Below are 23,116 nucleotides of genomic sequence, written 5' to 3'. Positions count from 1 at the left end.
TACATTGAAAACAAATATCCATCATCTACTTTCTTTCCTATCTATTGTTTACCTTGTTAGACTTCCTAATCAATACAAATATAGGTTTGAATAATTTTGGTTCATATGTGTAGAACTGTACATAGAACTGTAACATGGTTCCCCAGTTTTGCGTTAAATTATAATCGACAGGTTTTATAGAACTTTCAAGGCAATTCAAATTACAAAGTCTGAATTCAATCACAATGTAATTACGATTACGACAGCAACGGATTTTGAAAATGACAGCTGCAACTATAATTACGACATAATTGTGATTGATTACAATTATAATTAACCCCAACCCTGCCATCATGTTGTGTGTCAAATTTCTGTTGTAGGTGATTATCGAATAAAGATAGTGTTCTTGTTAAGCCAAGTTAATTAGCAATATTACTGCCTGAAGTAGCATACTCTCCTCTAGATTGGTATTGTTGTGTTTCAGAAGCGTCCAAGATGAAGAGGTAGAACAGCACAGAAAGTGTAGAACCCCCACCCCCCCTCCGTCCCATATGATTAGACTGTTTTTGACTCGTATTAGGGCTGGGATTGGGTTTGGGGGGGGGGGGGGGGTAGCAGAGAGCGGTCATGGCAGACATATTTAATGCTTGTGAAGTAATGGGGCTGAATCAGCAGATAGCTCCACAGGGAGTCATTAGTCCAGACATGTGTCATTAACCCTTTCCCCGGACAGAACTCTAACCCCATCCACCCCCCCACTCCCCTTAGCGTTGGCCAAGAGAACCAGCAGGTTTTTCACCACATGGTAAGGGTGGTAGGGGGCTGGGATGGCATTATTATTAAGTCCTGACAATCTACAGGTATATCCTAGGTAATTAAAGACTTAATTTCATTGGTTTTCAAAGAAAGTGCAAATGTTTCCTGTTCTCTCCAGTAGTAAAACTTCTCCTCATTATAGAATTATAATAAATCGTTTCAAAAACACACAGTTTATTTTTTTTTGCCTTATTAGGTTTCCATATCCTTGGAGAAGTATACATAAAGACTGCCATTTTGATCAACTTGGACGCCTCATACTCGTGGCTTTGTCATACGGTAATTGTTGTGGCAATGATTCATTAATGGTCCCAGCAAAATCAACAATGAAAAAAAACACAAATACAACTGAGCAAAGTTTACGTGATAGACAGATGTAATAACTTTAAGATTATTATTATTGTGGGTTTATAAAAAAGAGTTTTCTTGCCTTAGATTGCTAAAGGGAAAAAAACTTTTGTATAAGTCCCTATGTTGGCTACAGTTACAGGGCAACAATAGAGAGGAGGGGCAGGTTCACTACACCTGCCAGTCTTAATGGTAAACATATGTCAAGAAACATAGAGTGAGGAGGTAGAGGAGGGAAAAAAGGAGGAAAGCAAGCGTATTTCTTTACTTCTTAGAGGCCCTAAAGAAGCTGAGCTTTTTTTTTTTTTTTAAAGCGTGTGCATGCATATACAGTATGTCAGCAGCTGTCAGGTTTGATGAAGCGTCATGCTGCAGATTTAAAGATTATCTCTTAAAAGTTGCTGCCGAAAACAAATGTGGTGATCGCTATATAAAGTCCTGCAGGCATCAGGTTGGTTACCAGCTTGGTTTGGATTTGTGCATCTATTTAACATACAGTATGCATGTCTATCACAGCACATGTGGGTGTTTTGCTTCATGTTAAGACTTTCTTTCTTGGTGTCCTTCCATACATCTGACTCATAGAAGTACACACATGCAGGGCTTTGGCGTGAGTGCATGTGTAGACTTGTTTTTTTTTTCTCTCAATGTTGCACTGTCTCGCATATACAGCAGTGCTCTGCCGCAACGTGTATTTTGGTCTGTTTGTATAGGCTCCTTCTGAGTTTGAGAGGGTCTCCACCTTTCTCCCCCAGACCTCGACTGAGAGCTACACGTCATGTCTGCCACCTCCTCACTGACCACAAAACTGCCCATTATGGATTGAGAGGATATAGTGACCAGGGTAGCTAGATGAAGGCCAAGTCTCACCTTTCACATCTCACTCCTAAATCTTCATCTTGGCATTTCTTCCACTGCTGTGCATAAATGTGTTGTTTTCGTCTTGCTGTTTTAAAAACTCTGTGCACAACTCCTAAATCTCTTTTCAGCCTCTTTCAGTAGAATTTAAGTATCCACAGAGTTTCAGCCCTCAGGGATGCAGTAAAAACAGTTGCCAAATCTGCTGCCACTGACTGATTCACCTCCCTCTGCTGTTCTCCCTTTTTTTTTTTTTTTTGGTCTTCTCCTTCCCCTCTCCGTATGATCAGTTCTCACCGTACTCCCTTCTTTATTACCCTTCTTTTGTGTGGAAAGGTAAAAGTTTTTCCCAACTTGGTCTCATCATTTTATGATGGTTTAACACTGAAATGTATGATGTCAGTCTTAACAAACCTGTTAAATGATCATTTTAGTGTAAAAAGGAAATTTAAAGCTGATGTCTTATTGTACTCTTGAAATGTGTTGACCTTTAAGGGGAAAAAAAAGAAGTTAAAATAGGGGTTTTTTTGTTAGGTGGATTATTTCAAAAGCACTCAGCAGATTTTGACCAAATTTTTTGGCTAAAGATGAGACCTTACGTCATGGAAGAGTGCATAAAATTTTGGAGCGGATTTGGGTCAATATACTGATTCTAGACTTGGTTCAAAAATCAAAAAAATCTCTCATTCGCAAAATTTCATAAATGAATATCTCCGTTCGTACTTTACCATTTTTTAAATTAAATTTGACCCACTTATGACTGATTAGTTACTAAAATACCCCACAGAGTTTGATCCTGATCTGATGAAACTTGGTAGGGTAATTGAGGTGCCTATACTTTTGAACCTGCTGTATCACTATTAATAAGGATACAAATTTCTTCCAAGCCTTCAAAGTGTGAATGATTATGATACCATCATCAGGATAACTGCCAATATCTAGTAAAGAGGAGATTTGGCTCTTGGCGGAGGTTTGCAAACTCTGATTGCTGTTGTTAACATTAAGCTGTTCATTAATGATTACAAAGATGTGAGTCATCCTGTGTTCTGCATTTGGGTGAACATACCAGTACTTACATCCAACAATTTAAATTCTGATTATGCACATTAAGTTGCCTTTTCAAACAAAGACTTAATTTGCTAGATTTCTCATAAGTTTTGTTAGAAATGGGTTGAATTTTTCTGCCTTTCTTTTCTACAAGGCCATGCTCCATCTTTTAGGATGCCTTGTTCAAAAATCTGTTTCTGGTTTTTGTACGTTTGTGCTTTCGTCATTTTCTTGGTGAAATGCAGAGCAATCCTTAGGCTAGAGTTGTCATTCAAATCAGTTGCACACTAATGCAGTTGATTTAAATACTTGTCACTTTTAAAGCTCTGTAATATTCCGCAAAATGTTTCTCTGAACTTCAGTTACCCATGAACCGGTTCACACATCTCAGGACAGCAATAAGAAACCCCCTCTTGCCTCTTACAGTCAGGCACTGACTTGCAATAATGGTAAGCCAAAAGACTTTCCCCTCCATTACACACATGTACACACAGCTTGAAAATCACACACTAAATACTTACGCAAGAGAAATTCACTTAAATTGTTATTTTCTCTAAAGGCACATGTTCAAGTTAGTCAAACATAGTGGTTTGTTTACCTGCATCATGTAGCCTATATTGCATTACATTTAGCTCATTCTGTTTATACAACTTCTGTGATGCACGTACAAAAGGACGTGTACAGATGTGCTGAAAAGTTTTGTGCCGACACCCCCTTTCCACTCTCACTTTCTCGCTTGCTGCCTGGCCAGCTGACTGAAGGAAGAGTCAAATGGCTCAATGTGTTATAAGCATTAGGTAAGCAGGGATCGCTCAGGGCTCCTCAGGCTGATATCAAATATCCTACTTCATTACAGTCTGGTGTATACATTCAGCAGCATCCCTGACCCCCCATCCATCCATTCCAAACCATTTTAATCCCACAGGAGGATTTTATTAAAACACACCAATCTTATGACTATAGAGCTCCATTGTTCTTTAAATCCTCTATGAAGGTCTTGCAGGCATGGGTTTGTCAGACTTAAGGGGTCTAATTTACATCATTTTAAAACTCAAGGCTCATTACTTAAGTGATTTATTCACAGGGTCCCTTAAAGGTGCAAGAGTTTAGGGCAAACATGAAGAGGGAATTCATTTAGCTTATACATACTGTTTCATGGGGGGAGGTCTATTTTCAACAGTATTTTGAGTCTCGTGACATGAATTGCTTCAAAGCTGCTGAACAGTGGTTGTAAGAGGTGGGAAGAAGGACCGAATGAGGAGAGCAGTGGTTCTGTAACTTGTAGCCTGCCGACTGTTGCCTACAAACCTTTCAGAGGCTGTAAAGAGGAAACAACGATATACACCTCACAACCCACATGTGCATAAGGCAGTGAGCGCACCGGGGCCTTTGCTCCAAGGTTCACCACAGCACTTGGCTTATTGCACTGCACTTGTCTCTCCATTGTGGTTACTTTTACATTAGCAGTTTTACTTTCTTCACTAGCAGCCCACATTTGTTTGGACGAAAACTGAATTCAAGACCGTGATCTTTAATAAGTCTCTCTGAGCACTACTCACCTGTAAGTATGTTAATCTTAGAAATGTGCAGATCATTTCCCCCAGAGAACTTATTGGTAGTTAGTGGGTGAGCCTTTAAAACCAGGTTAAGCATTTAGTGTAATTAACCATGGCAACAAACAGCAGTAAAAAACATCTAAAAAAAAAATGTAGAAAATCCAAAATTAACCATGAATTTGCCTTTCACGCTGAAACCTAGCTTTGTGGCTCTGACTTTAAGATCTCCCAATGGAGGATTAGCGCCTTACAGGCAGCTCTGTGGCAATTGGTGTGTGAAGGGGTGAATGTGGCTGATACTGTAAAGCACTTTGGAACTACTCAAGCGTCGATAAAAGCACTTTTTACGTCAAGTCCATTTAGCATTTACAACATAATGCATGGTCAAAAACCTATTCAAATTATATAGTTTGCTTTACAGTATTTTACTGATCTTGCTCTAAATGTATTTCTTTGTTGTTGTTTTTTTTTTGCTAACTGTTGTACAGCTATTTAACACTTAAATAATATGCTTAATGTCTTCATTAAATACTGCAAAGCAGGATAAGAAAATTATATTCCAAAGAAAGACAAAATAGGTTTGAACACATTGGAAAGGGTGTATGTAGGTAGATTTGTGTCTTTATTATTCATTGAAAAAAAATATTTACAATCTAAAGTTTACTTCAATAAAAAAGAACTGTTCAAATTACAATTATTTGGGTCTCAAATATTTTTTTTTGCATTTTTCTTTGATTGAAAATATTTTTTTTTGATTGAAGTAAACTTTTTTTTTTGATTGAAAAGGTTTTTTTTTTAATTGAATAATAAAGACACAAATCTACCTCCATAGTAAAGGAAACGAAAGAAAACCTGGAGAAATTTTGCTCTTTGGCTGTAAAGGGTTGCATTTACCCCATTTATGTCATCTAGAATTAAAATATGCAGGTGCTGCACTATATGTCAGAGGAAATTCCCCCTTCAGGGTCATTTTACTTTCTTCACATTTTATTTTTCATTTAGTTGATATTATTCTGACATGCTGCAACCAAAGAATAAGAGTTCCTGCTAATTCCAGCAGGATTCAGAATGGAGCCTGAGCTTTAAACCCTCTCTCTCTCTCTCTCTCTCTCGCTTTCGTCCCTTGTGCTCCGTCTGTTTAGTCGATGAGGATACCAGAATGTGTGCTTTTTGAGCACAACTGCTTTACTTGGCGAGGCAGAGCTCCACTTTAGTGTCTCACAGCTCATCACAGCCCAGTGACTGACTGCCAGGACTCCTTTGCATAATGTGCTCAGCTAATGCACAAGTTTTGATGCTCACAGCTTCTATTTAAACTTCCCTCCCTGTTCTGGGACCCTAACTTGTACCTTCCAACTCCATTATTCAGTGTTGTGCATCAAAACTGATAGCTCTTAACCACGTTGTTCCTGAATGTTTTCCAACTGTTTCCTTCCTTCCTTCTAGTGGTCCTATGCTTTGGAGAAACCCAACACAGGCAGCGTATTCAGCTTGGCCTGGTCTGCAGACAGTACCCAGCTGGCTGGAGCCTGTGGCAATGGACATGTCATCTTTGCCCATGTGGTGGAGCAGCACTGGGAATGGAAGAACTTCATAATAACCCTCACAAAGAGAAGAACCATGCAGGTATAAATAAAACAGATGGAAACCGTTTAGTCCAACCTAAACAGTTAATGAACTTCTTGACATTTTTCAAAAAGAGTCTCCCCTAACTGTATTTCTGATTCTGTTTGCCTGAAAGATGCTACCCCTAATACGTTTTTATTGGATAAAATCAATGAATTTAAGAGCATTTACTCCAAAAAAACCCCAAAAAGTAATATTTCCCACTCAAACGTTTCTTTTCGTCTCCATCTTAAACATAAATTTTTAAGCATTGCAGTGGGATGTGGAGTCCTGTAGATCAGTGTTTCTCATATCGGGTATGGGATGGCACTACAGGGGTACTTGTGTGAGAGAAAGAGAGAGAGAGTAAATAAAAGCATTACAAATATGGGGTTTTATTATGTTTATTTTTTAGTTTAAAATGATAATCATAACATTGATGATGGAAATGATCTTTATTAGAACATGTACTAAAAATATAAGGGCAGGTCTTGGTTCCATACCAGGCAGGAGATGACCGGAAACGATAAAAACTATAGAAATCTATTCAGGAGGCACTAAATACTGTTTCATTCAACTTTGTAAAATAAGATCATTTAAAGAATAAGTACACCCCTGCCTTCTACTGACCAGCCACTAGGAGGGAAATTATGGGCGTTACTGCTGTAGCAGTAAGACACGCCCACTCAGATAGCCGGTCAACGCTGTGCGCAGAGACAGACTGTAATACACATATTGATGTGTCTGTACACACACAGTTCATAAGCTGAAATTTGTCACTACAACCACAGGCACACACAATCACATCGTGAAGCTCACACACAGCTTTACAGACACCACTCAGAGCCCTGCTCTCCCACCACCCCGTGAACATAGAGATACACACCTGTTTGCGCATATGCAGAGAAAGATGGGAATACACACATAGCATAGATGTGTTTGTAAATACACACATAGCTTGATGAACCCTCTGATCAGCACAGAATCTGCTTTTTGTTGAAGCACAGAGTCAAAAACATCACCGCAAGATTGTACGCAGCATTAGACTTCCTCAGTGAGGCTGTCAATCAATGGTCACTGAGGGCTGTGATTGGAGGAAACCCTCTCCCTCCTCTCAACTTTTATAGGAGGGGCGGGACCAACTGTGAAAGTTGAAAGTTTCAGCCAATGGCAAAATTCACTTGTAACAGCAGGCGTTCAACCCTTACTGGCCACTATATCAGACATTTTATAACTAAATATGCAAAATTAAAATACTTAAATCTTATCGTGATTTCTTGTTTTTTTTTTTTTTCCCGCCAGACAAGAACAGTGATTTGCTTGACACTTTTTTTTTTTTTTATACTAGAACGTTCCTGGAATTTCTTGTAATATTAGAATAAAGTAAAAATACTTCCATGCACGCATCTTCACGAATTCACATCCCACAATGCAATATGCGAAAATTTTGTCAGTGGTTACTGTCGAAATGAAAATAAACTTTCAAGCAGCAATTCAGATCATTTTTTGGAGTATATGGTGTTTGATTAATTGATCTATGGGACCTACACTATGATTTTATATAATGAAAAAAATTATCAAGGGTTGCAGCATTAAAGTTTTTACATATTAAAACTGTATTTAATTCTTTCCAAATGTAAAATAAGCTTTTCTGTGTAAAAGGATGTTAGATGATTAACTTTTTGGTTTGCCTAAAAAGCAAAACAAAAGTGCAGCAAATGCTTGAGTTGACTCTGAAACGTGGAGTGAATGTGCTCTGTAGAAAGGCAAATGCTTAACAGGCCTTGCCAACTACTTGTGGCTATATATTATTGTCGGGCCCTCTTGCTGTGCCCGTGCACCGCCCTGCAATGACAATGACCAGCCTGTGTAGCTCCCTCCCTCCCTCCACTATTCTCTACTGTTTAAACTCACACCAACCGCAAGGTAGCGTTTTAATGCACCGAACACACCCAAGTGTGCACACACACAGACACATACAGGCATAGACTCGCACGTCGACAGAGAAAAAAAAAAGGTCTCACATATTTGGCCAAACTACACGTGCAGTCGTTTTTGGTGTGTACATCACCCACTGAGTGAAGTTTGTGTATGCCAAACAAAGTTGGCCCATCAGCCATTTATTTTCAGCTTGAGGGGTGTTTTTCTGTCTCCCACCTTCACCTCTCTTTCTCCTACTCTGTTTTAAAACTGCACATCTGCCAGCGGTTTGTGATTCAGCCAGCTAAATTTACCACCTCGCGGTCAAAACGTTTTCTTTTAATACCTGGTTGTGTTGCTTGTTGGAGGGAGCGGAGGAGGAGGATTTGTAAAGCTGTGAAAATAACCGGGCCCGGAAAAGGCCCTTTCATTCATTCATATTTGGGGAAGTATTCATCCGTACAAATGGAAAAAAAAAAACGAGTGCCTAGCACTGCACAACGTGCACATGTGTACAGTTTATGTTGCGTCTCTTTGGTTATATATTGTTTATTGTTTCTTGAGCACATTAAGTATAAACACACTTCTTTCGATTTTATTTTTGTGTTTTAAAATAATTCCTTCATTAGCTCCACCAAGCAGGTCATATTTTCACCTGCATTTATTTATTATCCCCCTCCGCAAAGTGTGAAGTCCATGCGTTCGTCCATCAGAGGGGCACAGCTTTTCTCAGAAACCGTTTAAGATAGGATACTAAATTCGATGTGTGGTTTCAGGGTATCAATACCTTGATGGTGTTCAAAAATGAGAAGCACGCAATTATTTTTTCCAGAGTTAATGCCCTTTTTCCGTTTTTTTTTTAACTCTATTCAAGGTACCTTCAAAGGGGACAGCTTTTCTCAGAAACTGTTTAAGATACGATAAACCAAATTGGATTTGCGGCTTCAGGGTTTCAATACCTTGATGGAGTTCAAAAATGAGAAGCACGCAATTATTTTTTCCGGTTATTGCTCTTTTTACATTTTTTTTTAATACTCTGTCCGAGGTATCTTCAAAGGGGACAGCTTTTCTCAGAAACTGTTTAAGATAGTTAGTCATTTTATATTTTGATGTGATAATATTTTCTTATGTAGACATCTAAGTTCTTAGATTTAGGACATTTAGGAAAAGGTTGTGAGTTATGACAGCCAATCTGGCGGGAGATGTTTAACTGTCTTCTTGTTTATTTATGTATTTGTCAGTTGGCAGGATTACATCACAAGTACTGAACAGACTTCGACAAATTGTTTTTAAACAAAACATACTTTACATTATGGAAGAGTCCATTAAAATTTGGACGGGAACTGGATCAATACACTAATTCTAGATCAGTTTGAAAAAAACATAAAAAATCTCTATCTATGGTACCATGATCAGCATCACTGATCCAGATAACTGCTAATATCTGACTAAGAGGGTATTTTCTGCTTGGTGGAGGTTTTGCGCTCTGATTTCTCATGTGCGTTATCATTTTTTGCTATAAATTCAATTTAACTTGTATTTTTCATTTGACATAACTCATTTTTGTGCAACTGTATTGACCTTTTTATGTTCACAGGTGAGAAATGTGATGAATGATGCTGTGGATGTCTTGGAGTTCAGAGACCGGGTCATCAAATCATCTCTGGCGTATGGTCACCTCGTGGTTGCCACCTCCCTCCAGTGCTATGTCTACAAGTCAGTACTCACTTTTACTGCCTTGTGAAAAAGCAAAATTTCAGCTGTCCTCTGATTTAGACCAATAACACCTATATCCTCTGACAGTAAACCTGCTAATAATACTGAATTTGAGTTGGTGACAAGTTATGCAAAACATTTAGAATCACTGAAACCTGATGTTTAACTAGTCACGGTTCAATTTATACATACATGTTTCATATCTGTATCTAAACAGGGGCCACTTCATTTACATGTTTTTGTTGCAGTGGTTATTTTGACAACAAAATACAGCTGAGTTGTAGTTTGAATTTTGATTAATTTAAATTAGTTTTTAGTATTTTTTATTTTTTTTTTCATTTATTAATTTATTAGGACAGCGTACAAATACATTAAGTTATAAAAACAGAGATGTTTGTGCCAGACTCTAGCTTAAAAGCTAATTTAAAAGTCCTTGGGGGAGGGGTCAAGATGCAATATATACACTGTGCAAGTTATGTGCATTCTACCGGTCAAAATAATCAATGAAATTACGATGATTATTTCTATATTCATTTTGTTTTATTTCGATTTTAAACATTAAAATCCTGTTTAGTTTGTGCGTTTTGGTTCAGTTGACTGAACTGAAATGCTACAGAAAAAAATTAACCCCGCAACCCTGAAAACAGGAACAAGCGGGTCAGAAAATGTGATGGATGGATGAAAAAATCGATGCAACTATGGATTTTACCGATGCAAGCACGCAGTGAATGATGCATCTCATTTTCCCCCATAAATTGTACCAATGCCCACTGAATGAATCGATACACTCCCATCGCGCATGTTTGTATCTAGATACCGATCGATTAATCTCCACATCCTTATTGTAAATACTAGTTGTATCGTTGTTGTCCTGTCTTCATAATTTATATATTCTACATTGTCGTGTTTTTGTGTTAGTAAATATTTCGGGCAGAGCGAACAGTAATTTCGATTCTCTATATTTCATGTACATATAGTAATAAAAGTGACTTTGACATTTGACTTTTGTTGCACCGGTAATTGTGTTGCTGCTGCTATTAAATACTGCTCTGTACGTCTGTGCACTTTTGTATTTGTCAGTGCAAGAAACTGGAACACCCCGCTTATCTTTGACCTGAAGGAGGGAACAGTTAGTCTCATCCTGCAAGCTGAGAAGTGAGTCTTTTTCTTCCTGGAGTGGAGCAACATGAGAGCAAACGCGCTTCTGTATTATCTCTCTGCTTCGTTAATGCTTCATTACTGTGTACTAGCCAGTCAAAGAGCAGTCAATAAAGATCACACACACACTCTCACACACACACACACACACACACCCCCACACACACACACACCCACCCACACACACCCACACACACACAGACTTGCTGTTGCCTAGCCAGCTCTGTCATACAATAGGGTTGAGAGTTAAACCTCTGGGGGAAATTAGATTAATATGGAGTAGCTCTTGTGCAAAACTCCAGTGCCGTGTCACTTACACTTAGCAAAGAGCTAAATAGATTACAGCCCATTTTGTGTTCACAGCTTAAAGTACAGCCCCACAGAGTCAGTATTCATTAGGTTGATGTGTTATAGGGTTTTAAAATGTACAGTTGTTAAATGTTGAAGTGTTTTTGTTTTGTCCACCTCTCCGAACTGACCGCCCTCATGCATGTGTAATATTTTACTCATGTGGTAATAATGTTAGTCCTTATCTACATCTTCCACCGCAGGCATTTTCTACTACTGGATGGAGCAGGATTATATATATTCTCCTACGAAGGTCGACTGATATCTTCCCCTAAGTTTCCTGGTTTGAGAGCTGACATCTTAAATGCTCAGGGCATCTCACTTAGTAACGACACCATCGCAATCCGAGACAAGAGTGATGAGAAGGGTGAGAGAACGTCTTCCAGCACTGCGCTGTGTTAGACGCGATGTGCTCCTTAAACACATGGTTTCTCCTTCCCTCTCATCAGTCATCCTTCTCTTTGACACCTTGACTGGAAAACCCTGTGGTGATGGGAAGCACTTGACTCACAAGGTGGGTAATCCTTTAACCTTTTTCTGACAACACACGTCAGCAGAGAGGAAATTCTACCTCGCTCTATCTCGGTTTTGGCAAAAGAATACAAGATGTCTGAAAAGTTACTTGAGAAAATGTTATGGAAAGAAAGAAAAACAAATCTACTTCTTGGTATTATTAGAAATGGTAAAAACAGTTATCAGTAGGGATATTACTTAACATGTTATTTATTGGCATCTGTAAACAGTATTTTTTGCTCCACTAAGGAGGTAATATTTTCTTTTACTGTTTATTTATTTGTTTGTCTGCTAGCAGGTATACGTCATAAGTACTCACTGGAATTTTGACAAAATCTTAACTAAAGATGGACCTTATGGCATGGAAGATTCCATCACATTTTGGAGGGGATCTGGATCGATTTACCGATTCTGGATCAGTTTAAAAAATCCTATTTCTCATCATTGGCAAAGTTTCAAAAATTCATATCAACGATCCAGATAACTTTAAAGGTTTGCCAATATCTGGCAAAGAGGATATTTGGTGCTCGTTCAACAGTTTTTGTCCCTGCGACTGAAAGGAAGAAGCAGAGGTAGCGAAAGGGACTCTATACAAATGCTTCCTGTGCCTCTCTGTTTGTATTTCTAGTGCACAACACACATGTACACTGATCATTTTTAATGTGTGTCTTTATGTCTGCATTAACTAGCTTGAGGTGGTAGAAATCGCTCTGGATCAAAGCGGCCCATCCAATGACAGAAAAATCGCCCTGATCGATAAAAACCGTGACCTTTACTTGACTTCTGTGCGTCACATTGGACGTGAACCAAAGATCTGCAAAATCGGTAAGACTTTAAGGGGAGACCTATTTGTAAACCATGGTGTTACGCACCAACGCTGACGTTGCTGTGTGTGGTCTCTCACCTGTAGCAGCATGATTCACAGTATAATCTGGAATGATGCTGCTAACATCCTGTGTGGTATCCAAGACAACCAGCTCACAGTTTGGTACTACCCAAGCATCATTTTCACTGACAAGGAGCTGCTTCAGAAAACGCTGCTCACCAAGGACAGCAGGTAAATGCACACACACCTTCTTCCTGTTTTCACACTCAAACAATCAAATACTTCTTTTTTGAGCAGAATATTGAGTAAATCCAGATTTTCTTGCAGCAGTTCAATGAAGTCACGAGCCACATTAGCTGAAGTCGAGCTTTGTTGTGCTGACTATTCATATTTAGTTTGGCAAAGATCCTCAGAGAAAAGAGATACAGAATAGACGTCTGCCTTTTTCACCTTTCATGTTGAGTTTCCCCAAGGTGATCAATAACTAATTCATTATCTGCCACCCTAATCAGAACATTTTGTTTTATAGGTTTTTCGATTCTATATTTGTCCTCCTTACTCAAACAACACAGAAATCTCAGCAGATTTATGCATAAAAATTCCCCTATGATGATTTTAGAAACTCACCAAGTCAGTCACAGGAAGTAAGCTTAATTGCCACAAATCCTGCATTTGTTATGTGTTAAACACATTATAATTACTATTGGACATTCCCATGACCTGAAATTGCAAATCTGGTTTAATTTTATTTATTAAATTTGGTTTCAGGTTTAAGTTTTAGTTGCTAGATTTAGTTTTTTTTTTTTTTTCAATCTTATTTTTTTTATTTTGAAGGTGACAACTGGTGGCATTTTCAAACACAATTTTATAACTTATTACATTTTCTAAAAGTATACAGCTGTATTCATATTGTGTTGTGATTGACAGATAGTAACAATCAGATTTTAATAATAGCAGATCTGAACATATTTCAGCCACAAGTACATTACTTTAACAGACAGATGTTATTCATGAAGGCAACCAGGAGAGGATAAATCAGAGAACAAAGAACAAAAAAGTAGAGTAGAGTAATATGTGGGTGGGTTCACGACATTTAGTTTTGCTTATAATAAAGGTCATTTAATTTAAATTTTAGTTTTGATATTTTTTTATTACTGTATTTGCTCACACATGTGGGAACAAAAAAGGTTCCTAATCCAGAAAAGGTTAAGGACAAATGATCTTCTTCTAAAGTTTTATGTCCAAAATATAAACTAAACCTCAGCTCTGGAAAAGTGTACAATTATGTCCCTTTTTATTCATTATAATGATATTTGAACTGTAATGTTTTGTCTTTGCTTTGCTACAAAGTGATTTCAGCCGTGCTCCGCACATCCTGAGCTTTGTTGGAACCTTGGTGACGTTACGCCGTGGTGACGGTTCTCTGGTGTACAGCAATGTGCTTCCATATCCAGCCCTGCTGCATGAGTACAGCGCCAGTGCACGCTGGGAAGACGCACTGCGCCTCTGCCGCTTTGCCAAAGTAGGACAACCTCACACAGAGCGTTTTTCAACTCGGGTTTTTAGCTGTTGCAGAGTTAAATATGTTGCTTGGTTATTCCTGATGGGCAATTATTTCAGTTCATTTTGGAAAAGCAAATGAAAATCGTTGCAGACCTCAGAAAACGTTGCATGCTGGAAAGGCCGTGAAATAAGAAGGGACTAGAGAGTTTTATGGGACCAGAGCAGGAGGCTTTGATTAGCTTTTAATTAGCCTGGTGACACCATTTACTGGATTAATCCACTCCAGACTTTACTCATAAATACACACTGGGCTGCATGCATGTTTAGATACTCCAAATATATGTATAAATGTACACTGAGCCCAGTATGAGACCTCGTCTATGCTCGGACAAATATGAAGAAACTTAAAGCTTGCAGAAACAAACGGCTATATGAAAGAAAACTTCAATGTTATACTGTATGTTTTAAATTATTTATGTATTTTTCAATAACAGGTCTCACTTGATAATGAGACCTCAATGTCTGACTGAGACCACCTGTATAAATAAAGGTTATAAATAACTAAATGAGAGGAGAGTGGAACAAGCACAGTGGAAAGTGGCTCTGATTTTAGGAGCTTTTTTGGCTCCTCCCCATCTGCATCTGGTTAAAGTGTGTTGATGGTGTTTTTTACAGAAACCTACATTGTTAGTGTTGTGTAAGTTTCACCTGGTAAAAGATACATTTCCACTGTATATGTTTGTTATTAAGCCAGTTGGGACGGTTTGGGAAATTGTTCACAGGTGTTGTTACTTTTTTATTTCCAATCATCATGTTTGATTAATATATATCACAAATTTCTGGCAACATCAAAACATTATTTTTTTTTTTGGAATTCATTTTTGATCATGTTTGTGATGTAGTGTTACGGGTAGCACGATAGTGACAAGATGAAAAAAAATGATCTTTGAGGAAGTGAAAATACAGAATACAGTTGTTTGAGATAGTGTGTGGTGTTTTTAATTAGAGAAAGAATGATTTTTTTTTTTTTTTTTTAAATGACAAAAATACATGTATTTTTAAAAAATCAATTAGGGTGCTGTATATTTCAGGCAACCCCATTTGAATTCCGGGCGACCCCAAGATTGAAAAACTCTCTACTAGGTAGTTCCCTGAAATGACAGTTTTCCCTTGTCATGAAATTCTATTAATACTTGCACAGAAATCAGTGATGATGTTAATATTATGTCCAGTGTTGTGTCTCTGTGGTTAATACTATTTTACTTCTGGCCTTTGAGCTCCGCTGCATTTAAAGAGAATGCAAAACACACACAGGTTGAAGCCCATCATCCCCTCCAGCTTTATTACATATGCACATTAAAAGGCCCTGCTTCATTATACAGCAGAAATAAATGCTGGTAGTATTGAATTATCTACAGTGACGTATATAACAGGAAACTATTAGGCGGAAGGTGTCGGAATACACAGTGCATTAGCGTTGCTCATGGTGGAACCAGACTGATACTTTACATGCTTGTCTGGATGCCCGTGCTAACAACCTGTCCATTACTGCTGACAACACTGAGTGAGCATCTGGACTGGACCACATCCGTCCATTTTCTGACCCGCTTGTTTCTGTTCAGGGTCACCGGGGTCAGTTGGTGCTGATCACAACTGTCTTTGGGTGTTAAGTGGGGGGCTCACCCTGGACAAGCAGGAAACACACACACACAGATTACTGTTGCAACAACACATCACAAGTAAGGTTGAACTAACCTGTTTCATGAAGGTCTAAACCAGTTTTTTTTCAATCTTGGGGTTGGGACCCCATTTGGGATCCCCTGAAATGTCTAGTAATTGAGAAAAAAAAGAATTTCTGATTTAAAAATAAATTTTTGAATTTTTTTTTAAATGATTGTTCATTTTCAAATTAAAACAACATACAGTCTTAAACAACTGTATTCTATACTTTCACTTAGCAAATTATAAATCTAATTAATAATAATAAAATGCAGTTAAAAAAATGTCTGAGCTGGCACAACTTGTCACTAACTGTATCTGGTCAATGACGTTCTCACCACATGACATTTCATAAAATGGGCATCATCGGGCATGGTTTATATGAATATTATGATGTAAAAAAAGAGAAATACTTTGAAATCTTATACAAAACTATAATATAACTAAAATAGGGCATACAATACATTTTTATTGATTTAGAGGTTTTTTCAAAAAAGCATTCATGGCCAGACAGTCACACCACATGATATTTTGACACCTTGAATGACAGTAAATTACTTCTGTAATTTATTCTAAGTAACACTTTTCAAAAAAAAATCCGAATGAGCTCATATATACTAAGTTACTACATGTTTGGTATCTTTTATGCATTTAAACCTTTTTTTTAACTAAAAAGAATGCAGGCGTCACTACTTTCAACCAATACAGTATAAAAAATATGATGAAGTAATTCTGGAAAAAAAATGTCTTTTGGGTCACTAGAAACGCTTGATATCAAAATGGGGTCACGAGCCACAATCCAGTGCTTGGCGAATTCTGCTTCACTATGACAGGAAGAGCCGACATCAAAGGATGAAAAAGCGACGTCGCTATGAACACTTGGCCGCCATAAGTCATTATGTTATTAGGAAGAACACGTAAACTCCACATGGAAAGGACCTAAGTGTTCATGTCGGGGCTTTGAAAACTCATAGATGAAATTCCATACGATGTCATATTTGTCAGACATTTTTGACTGTTATTTCCTAGAAACACACTGCGGATATTATAATACTGGTAACAGTTCTCAAATGCCAAATTCATCATTGTCTCCTCTGTCTGCAGGATCAGTCTTTGTGGGCGTGTCTTGCTGGTATGGCAATGGCAAACAGGGAGTTAAACACAGCAGAGATGGCTTATGCTTGCCATCGGAGAGGTAAGAGAACCAGATACCTGCCCTGAACTATACCTGTAAACTGTTTTCTTTAAAAAGGAACATTCAGATGAATGACAAATCTTTCTTTATTGATGGATCATCTTGGCTCTTCTCTTAACTCTACCTTTATTTCATCCTCACAGTTGCCCCGGGTGCAGTACATCAAGTTTATAAAGGAGCTGCCCTCAAAGGAGTCCTCTTTGGCCCACATGTTGATGTTCAGTGGTCAGGTCCAGGAGGCTGAAGCCACTCTCTTACAAGCTGGTCTCATCTACCAGGCCATACAAGTCAATATCGATCTTTTTAACTGGGAGAGGTATGTTTGTGTTTATGTGGCAAGATTAGTAGTTTGAAGCCATGCATAATGGTGCTTTATGTTATATCTGCATCTACTGATCATTTTTCAGAGCACTGGAGCTGGCTGTTAAGCACAAAACACACGTGGACACTGTGCTGGCCTACAGGGAGAAGTTCCTACAGAGATTTGGCCGGATGGAGATGAATAAGAGATTCCTCCAGTACTCTGAGGGTGTAAGTCAGTGCACGTGCATGAATCTGCATGGTTGTATTATTACTTACATTTTTGGTAATAGTTTTTGTGAAGTTTTTCTTTCAATGCTACAGCAAATATACTCTATGGCAGTGTTCGAGATGTCATACTAACGCACTACTCATACTAAGTCTGACGTCAATATGAGTATGTAGTGCGTTTATGTAGATAGTATGCAAAGATTGAGTATGTAAGAAATACCGGATGTATACTATATCGGGACATTTACTAAGTATGGACGGTGGGCACACGACTCATACTCAACCACAACATTACGAGCGGAATGGAAATTCATCTTGGGACCGGCGTCAAGCTAAAAATCAAACATCCCTATTTCAAAACAAAAAGCATTTCTTCTTGTCTTCCATTAGTTTTTGAATGCTTTTGTGAATAGGGCTCTTGTTTTGAAGTTAGCTGGAAGTTTTGTTAGAAGCACAATGGCAGGTCTCTGAAAATCTCTAAAATGTCAGCATGAAATGTGTTTTCGTGAATTTTATGGATCAAATGACCAGATGTTGATATTCTACTTGGTCACAGGTTGAGGTGAACTGGGAAAAAATCCAGGCAAAGATAGAAGTGGAGCTGTCCAAAGAGAGAGAGAAGGCTGCGAATGTCTCAGTGAGGACAAGTTTGGCAACACGACGATGATTTCTTCAAATTAAAATGCACGTTTCAGAAGAGATGGATCTTTAGCAAGAGGATGATACATTGCCTTTTATCTTGGAATTTATTCATTAAAACAAAATACATGTTGGATTACTAACTTTCACTGATCATGATGCTGTAGATGGTATATTATAAACTTCACATGTTCCAACTATTTTCACACTTCCTCTGTTCCATTAGTTTTGACATCAGCGGAAAAAAGGCGATTGTATTTTTTGTTTGACAAGTTAAGCTTGTATTTCCTTGTCGAATATAACCTTTTATGTCGACTATTCATGTGAACTTCACTCGTGTGTTTTATTAAATTAATGTCTTTTTTTTTTTTTTTCTACAGTGTATGAACATTAAAGGAGCATAGGGCAGGATTTGAAAAAAAATAAACATTCTTTTTTTTTTAATGCTAATGGTTAATGAAGCTCTCTAAACCAAACACATATTTCTACCTATGGCCTTAAAAAGACTGGGTGATACATTTTGTACTGCTGTTCCGGGTCTGATTTCCCCGCGCAGTTCTGCGGACGTGACGTCAAATGACGCTGGTGCGCGTTCTCGACGGCTTGGAGAAGCGTCCCAATACCCCGGAAATAAAAAAGAATGAGAAGAAGAGGACTTAGAGACTGAAAGAAGACAAGCACGGTTGGCTAAACTACTGTTTGGTTCCACAGAGGCATGTGCACAGGTCTTGCAGTAAACAGTCACATGAACGTAGAGTAAATAAAAAATTTGGAGGACGGATCAGGCCGCATTTTCTCGTCCGAGTCCGACCCAACAGTGAAAGCCTAATTTTTTTTCTTCAAAGAAATGACATATGTATGTTTGTTTTAGTGATAAGCACTGATTTTATTCACAATCGTTAATGTCAACATCAGATCAGCGCACGGGTAACAAGCAAACGTCAAACACAAACACGGGTGCAGTGCACACAAGAGACCCATCTGATCTATTTACATAATCCATGTATTAAAGATGAGGATAATCCATGTTATTGTGCAGAAAAAGGAATGTTTCAACGTGTATTCCTTTCTGTGACGTGCAGTCAGGGAAGGCAAGGTAGGCAGTGCCTACACAAGGGTGAATTTATATTTTAATTTCTTTCAATTATAATATAATTATAAATTGTTTATTTTTCAATTTACGGTAACCTACAGTACCTATAAGTTTGAAAGTGTCAGCATTTTGTGCTTTTCATTGCCCAAAAGACTAAACATCGCTATTTCCTGGTACGGCAGAAACACTGCACAGTCTCACTCCGTTGTAAGGCAGGAGGAGGCCACACCCTCTCCCAAAAGCACATTGCTGCTATGCCTCTGGCCCCATAGCGTGTTTATATGCGTTTAAACCATTTACATAAAAATGCAGCTCTCCACGCTGCTTTTGGACGTAACCGTGCTATGCTAAATGCTATACATACGTTCACAGTGCATTAGTGAATTGATACAGCGTAGCCGCTGCTACAATTCCTAGCGAGTGGACGAGATAACACTACAGGTAGGATGACAGAGCTAGAGACGATAGAGAAACTTTCTTTTGAGGGAAAAACAACAGCTTTTAAAAGATGGGAGACAAACACCTGAGCTACCAGACCTTCAGCAAAGGAAAGGTCAGAAAATGTTTTGTACTTTCCACAGTGAGTGGTACAAAGGTAGCATTGGCTTTGTGGATACGCCTCACTGAGGCTGTTCTGAGTTGTTGTCATTTTCTCCGTGTTTCTGTTTCCAACAACGGACGTGCTGCCATGTCATGAGATGTATTTTGTTGGGAGTATGGAGGCTATATTAAATAAATGTTTATGTTTCGTTTAATGGTGTGTAGGATGTTGATTTGTTAGATTAACACTTGCCAGCAGAAATATATGAAATTGTCTTTGGTGGTCTCGATTTGCAACGCCCTGCCTACCCAACCCTCGTGCTCACGGCACGTCACTGATCCTTTATAAATGTCCTCTGCTCCATTCTCCCTCCACCGTGGATCACCAGCTGCTGCAGCAGGAAAGGAAGATCGCTGTGCGCAAACGACACTGTGACCGAACCCAACACAAGTTATAAATATCTGTCCAAGCCCGACACGTCCGTTGACGTCGGGTCCCATCAGGGACAATATCAGCTGCGCTCCGGTGATAAACAGTTGATGTGCGCCCCCCCCCCCCCCCGGGGGCTAGTCTGATAGATGCAGTTACACTAACCACCGTGGTGTCACTATGGAGTCTGATTTCTAAATCCTGCCATATGCTCCTTTGACACTAATACATACAATATTTCATATAGAGTCTGTGTCTCTGCCATGCTTTGTACCTTGTATGTGTTTTAGTTCATAACTTTATAAAATATAATTTAAGAAGTGTTACAGTTCACACAGGTTTTATCTGAATAAGTTATTGTCAAACCAGGTGTACCCCCTCTTTATGTCATAACTACCCCATCCACAATTTCATATTATGATTAATTTGTCTCTGAACTTCCTCCTTGTGTCTCCAACATCCCTAAGGCTTAATCTACAAACTCAAAATATGTGTATTTAAAATGAAAAATACCCAATTCAACTTCAATGTCAATAGCGAATTATTGCATGTTATTAAATGACCTCTACTGCATAAATTAATCATGTTTCAATGAAGTACTTTGTGGTATATTTGTCCACAAATAGCCTACACCTGATTGGGAATCACTGCTTTTGCAATCCACAGGTTTAATATAGGAAAGCCTTGGCAAAAGGCCAAGACATTTGCAGGTTTTAAAGTCTGATCACAGAAGCTGGTTGTAAGATAATGAGCTTATAGCTCTCCCAAAGCGAACTATTGCCAATATGATGATGCTAATGATGATTAGTAAGGTAGAGAGTGATGGTCAACATTCAGAGAACTGTTCTGAAAGTAGGGAGACAGGATAAAGAAAATCTTCAAGCAGTATTTGTTAATTACTGATAAAGAAATTTCCACTTTAAGAGCTCTTATTCCCTCATAACTATTGTTTTTTGGTAACCTTACAAAATGCACACATTAACAATTTACATGACAAAGTGTCATTTGTTAGTTTACGATCAGGCTTTCTGCAAAGTATTCACAAAGTCAACTGAAAAGTCACCTTTGTGTTAGCGGTAAAAAAATCAGATCAATTACTTGTGCCTTGGATCTATAAAAATGGAACATTTAAGTTGTTACCTATGTAGCTGCAAACATTTGTGTCCGAGTGGCCAATAAACCTGACATTTATGCAGCTTTTTCCCAACCTTGAGCAACTCAATAACATGCCCGTTTTATTAGTCAGTAAATCACAGTATCTGCAGGAAACCCACCAAAGCACAAGGAGCACATGTAAACTTAGGGTTTTGATAACCAGGATGCACATCTGAACTGTTCTGTGTGGAGTTTACAGGTTCTCCAAAACCAGGACCTTGTGGGTTTAGATCACGAAACCAATGTATAAGTAAAGACTTTAGAAATAAAATTATATGTAAACCATCCACCAATACACTAAATGCAGCAGTGAAAAGAAATGCAGCACAAATGATTTTGACAAACTCTCTGATTTTTATAAAATGTCAAGCTAACATACCGGCTCTCCACCTAAGCTGATGTTCCAAAATGAAATGTACTTCTATGGGACTAATGGGGTGTATGATCTGACCTTTGCGTTTAATCTTTTTTTATCGTCCACTGAGCAATAATTGTACTTTTATAATGGACACAGAGGTAAAATCAATATTCCCTACATATTTGGATGCCATATCTTGGCTTTGCGTGGCCTTTGCGTGTTTTAAATTGGATTTTGTGCATTTTAGGGCGTAACGTTATGTCACACCCATTTTCGTTTAAGTCGCACTCAAACGTGACCTCAATCTTCTCAGTATCCTACAAAACTATTTCCCCATCCCTGGGTTTCAGGCCTGGATTTAATGCTTTTAAGTGCAAATGGCAACCAAACCACAAGTTTTCCTCTGGGACACGAAGCCATCAGTGATCGCTATTGGCTCTGCCATCTTGGTCTTTGCCGTCTTAGGTTACACAAGCCACTAAAATCACACTCAGGCTTTTACCGTCACGAGCCCAAAGTCTGTAGATTCTAGTTTCACGGATTAGCTTTTTGCTTTTGTTTTCGGCTTAAAAATGCACATGAATTGATGCACTCAGTGTGGTTTTTGAGGATGAAAGCCATCTTCTTTACACCTGCTTATGCTTCTAGAAAAGTGCAAACGGATGGCTTTGTGTGTTAGTTGTGTGTGTATTGTATTTATGCCTTTGAATATGACTATGCTTCTTGTTAGCGGCTTACAATGGTCAAGCTATTGTGCTGAGGCTATGTGTATAAGACCACAGTGCAGGCCTGTTGTGTAACCATTATCATCACAGCTCATTGATCCAATGTCAAAACCACAACACAGTCTTGACCCATCCTGCTGTATGGTAGCAGTCTGAAGTCTTGTAAGATTTCACAATTACGTGGACTTTACCGGAGTTTTCATCAGGTGATTAAATGTGACAATGTAATACAAGTCTGACGTTAAGGGAAAGGTCCTAACACAGTGTGCATTTCTGTATTGGCCCTTAAGTGAAATGTGACACAGAATATCAACGATGGAGTAAATAAAGAAAGTTTTGGCACCGTTTTTACGCTTACAAAGCACATTAGCTTATGAGGCTGTTGAACAAAAACTGCCAAAACACAGAAAAAAAAGACCCTTTCTCTTCATATAATGCAACATTATAACTGTCTCCTACATGTCTTTATTTATTCTGTCAGAGTTAGTTGAGAGATATGAAAAACCGATGTCCAACGTTGTTTCCTGGCAGCTTAAAC

General features: G+C 38.4%; 1 protein-coding gene across 1 annotated transcript in view; it reads left to right on the top strand.

Annotated features, from left to right (window-relative positions):
* The window catches only part of ift80 (intraflagellar transport 80 homolog (Chlamydomonas)), a 43,181-nt gene extending 23,798 nt beyond the window's left edge, over window positions 1-19,383 (top strand). The window contains 13 exon segments of the mRNA XM_028465560.1: window positions 6,051-6,230; window positions 9,727-9,845; window positions 10,926-11,000; window positions 11,555-11,718; window positions 11,801-11,865; window positions 12,554-12,689; window positions 12,774-12,921; window positions 14,041-14,212; window positions 17,017-17,094; window positions 17,096-17,107; window positions 17,251-17,423; window positions 17,515-17,638; window positions 18,195-19,383. Coding sequence (XP_028321361.1) covers window positions 6,051-6,230; window positions 9,727-9,845; window positions 10,926-11,000; window positions 11,555-11,718; window positions 11,801-11,865; window positions 12,554-12,689; window positions 12,774-12,921; window positions 14,041-14,212; window positions 17,017-17,094; window positions 17,096-17,107; window positions 17,251-17,423; window positions 17,515-17,638; window positions 18,195-18,305 — 1,557 coding nt within the window. The 3' untranslated portion in view covers window positions 18,306-19,383.
* Window positions 19,384-23,116: the final 3,733 nt, after the last annotated feature.

Source organism: Gouania willdenowi, chromosome 13 (assembly GCF_900634775.1).
Source record: "Gouania willdenowi chromosome 13, fGouWil2.1, whole genome shotgun sequence".
Lineage (NCBI taxonomy): Eukaryota > Metazoa > Chordata > Actinopteri > Blenniiformes > Gobiesocidae > Gouania > Gouania willdenowi.
This window is presented reverse-complemented; position numbering and strand designations above follow the sequence as displayed.